Source organism: Anopheles bellator, chromosome 2, assembly GCF_943735745.2.
Source record: "Anopheles bellator chromosome 2, idAnoBellAS_SP24_06.2, whole genome shotgun sequence".
NCBI lineage: Eukaryota > Metazoa > Arthropoda > Insecta > Diptera > Culicidae > Anopheles > Anopheles bellator.
Window position 1 is genome coordinate 5,776,572 of NC_071286.1, and position 2,619 is coordinate 5,779,190.

General features: G+C 49.8%; 1 protein-coding gene across 1 annotated transcript; it reads right to left on the reverse strand.

Annotated features, from left to right (window-relative positions):
* Positions 1–246: 246 nt before the first annotated feature.
* Positions 247–1,487, reverse strand: LOC131212181 (venom allergen 5-like). The gene is made up of 6 exons (XM_058205946.1): positions 1,347–1,487; positions 1,102–1,248; positions 966–1,047; positions 733–880; positions 442–656; positions 247–368 (listed from the first exon to the last, which is right to left on the reverse strand). Exons 1-6 carry the CDS (start codon positions 1,485–1,487, stop codon positions 247–249), a joined length of 855 nt encoding a protein of 284 aa, XP_058061929.1.
* Between the last annotated feature and the right edge of the window lie 1,132 nt (positions 1,488–2,619).

Consider the following 2,619-nt stretch of genomic DNA (forward strand, 5'->3'; position numbering starts at 1 on the left):
CGAACCTAATGAGTAGCAGTCTTTCCCCGTTTCGCGCTAACACGCACTGGCGAACGTGTCAACTTAATGACTTTTTTATAACTTCATTCTGGTGTTGTTGCGTTTTTTTACCGCTCCACTCCGTCCATTTAATTAGCCTGCCAAGCTGGCTGGCGCTTCCCTTTTTGCGCCACACCAGGACCGTGCATGTCATCTCGAGTGTAAGAGTTTATTTATTTTGCGTGGCGCAGATGAAGCCATTTCACCTCACCAACGCTCACAGGACGTGATGAGCTTGGTCAATACGCCGGTGAGCAGGGCGATAGCCACGGTGAACGATGGCCACGGATTGGCCCCGCGGATTGGTCGCCCGGCGGAGTGTCGGTCGTCTGAAAAGGGAAAGGACGACGACGTATTTATGCTCCGCTTCGGCTTCGCAAACACGCGACCAACGCGACCTACCGATTCCGCAGAGTCCGCGGAACACATGCGAACAGGAGGCTCGCTCCTCGGGGCAGTCAATGCACGGCCGGTGGCCCACACGGTAGACCGGCTGGCCCGGAATGTTTCCCCTGGGGTAGTAGTAGCAGACTACCAGATGGCCACCGAACATTTCCGCCGCACCGCAGCCAACGAACTGAGTGGTCGCCCAGACGAGTTGCGTGTAGTTGGAAGCACTTTGGAAACACGGCAGGACATGGGAATTGGCACAAAAAAGAGGAGCCACACGGAAGCGACCGATACGACACTTACTCCTCCTTTCGCAGACTTCCCACGGTGAAGTCGTTACCTAGTTTCCGCTTCTCGTTGAACCAACTACTCAGGGCAAGTGCTTCCCAGTGCTTCAGCGGTGGTTTCGGGTGGAAGAACACGTTTTGACCGATGGGATGGGTAGGGTTTCCTGCAATGAAACGTAATCGAGCTTAACATTTCCATCATCCCCAAGTCATCGAGTAGCCGTTGGAACATGGCGCAGCTGAACGAACCGATGAAATCACAATCGTCGTATCCTACGATGCACTGACGCACCCAGCGTTCGGCCATGGCCTGCAGATCTTGATCCCAGTGCTGAAAACGGGCAACAGATTAACAAAACCCATCACCGTGATTGATCGAACTTACCAAAAACTGCATATCCGTAGCCGGCAGCCTCGGGTTCGTAGCCACCTTATTCCGCAGTCCGTTGTGGCCCATCATGAAGCTCTTGATGCTTTCTTCGCCCAACACTATCGGGGCGAATTTTTGGCACCTCGCGTGGGTCACGTTCGGCTACGGTAATGTCAATTAAAAATTCAATCGGAATTGCGAGGAACATTATCCCAATAACAGCGTAGATCCTGTGGACTCTCCTAGGGAGTTCCCGGTACCTGATAGCACATCGTGTGCTGCCGTCCACCGCAGGTGTAACTGTCGGAGCAGAGCTTCAAGTGTTCCTGGTCGAAAATGGTCCACCGATACTGGGCCATCGCGGAAAGGACAACACCAAGCAGTGCAATAAACATCTTCATTGCCACTCACAATGCCGTGCCCTTTGTACTGTACTGTTTGGGAAATCCGTCTTGTGCAAGGCACACTTCGTTACATTCGCGGTGGCCCATTAGCGGTGGTTACAATGGTACACATGTTTTACGCATCGGCATAACATATCGATGGTGGTGCTTCGGTCGTCAATAAAGTGCGTAGAGTCCGAGTGCATGGTGTGGTAAATGTTTAATCATTCGCGACCATTCCGAATTCGGTGCTGAAGCATAAACATATTTTATGATCATTTTTATCGTCAGCCTACTTCGGCTTGGACGAAACATAACTACCCACAGCCAAATGTAGTGGAGTGCGGGATGACCAAAAGAATGGCCTCCTTCGTGGATTTACGGGCACAGTTTTCTCACCTCACCGTCCACTACTTTAACGTATTGAGCGGACCGGGAAAAGTTATTGAAATAATTTATTCAGTATTGAGCGCAACATCGAAATGTTTTATGGTTCTCTGCCCATTTGCTAGTAGTTGCGAGAACCAAAGTTTGCACATTTTTTTCAAAATATTACATGAAATTGAAAACAATTTTCTTACATGAACATGAAATATTACATGAAATCGTTTCTCCACAATTGTTCTATTCGTGTCATTTTTAAACTCCTTGCCGCCTTGTCAAAACCACTTCATAGGCTCGCTATAAAACTTTCCCAAAAATGAGTTGTCTCGGTGCCTTTTAGTGTTTGCCGAAATGATCGGTTCGTGTGGATGATTTAAACCTTTCGAAACGAAAAAATTAACTGTTTTCGCGTGATTGGTTCACGTCCCGTGTCCACTTTTTTTCCCAGTGTTGCAAAAACCCACCCACCGTTGCCAAAACCGCGTTCCCACCGGCAGATACACTGTGGTGCTGGCCGAGAGGCGCCGCCGGCGGCACGATAAAACATATTCCCGCCCGTCGACGCCGATTAAACGATCCGCATCGGAACGGACGACGGAGACGAATTAAAACCCCTCCCTGGCCATTTATAATTCGCAGTATTATTTTGTTTATTAATATTTCTATCCCGGCCCGATCATGTGAACCGACGTTCAAATTTCCTACGGAGCCCATTCGGGGCCGGAGCTGCGCGAGTTGCGACGAATAGGACCCCACAAAAAAAAAC

Coding starts and splice junctions, on each gene's coding strand:
- LOC131212181 (XM_058205946.1), bottom strand. CDS start 1,487: ATGAAGATGTTTATTGCACTGCTTGGTGTTGTCCTTTCCGCGATGGCC. Junction 881..965: donor CGACGATTGTGATTTCATCG/GTTCGTTCAGCT, acceptor GTTTCATTGCAG/GAAACCCTACCCATCCCATC. Junction 369..441: donor CCGCGGACTCTGCGGAATCG/GTAGGTCGCGTT, acceptor TTCCCTTTTCAG/ACGACCGACACTCCGCCGGG.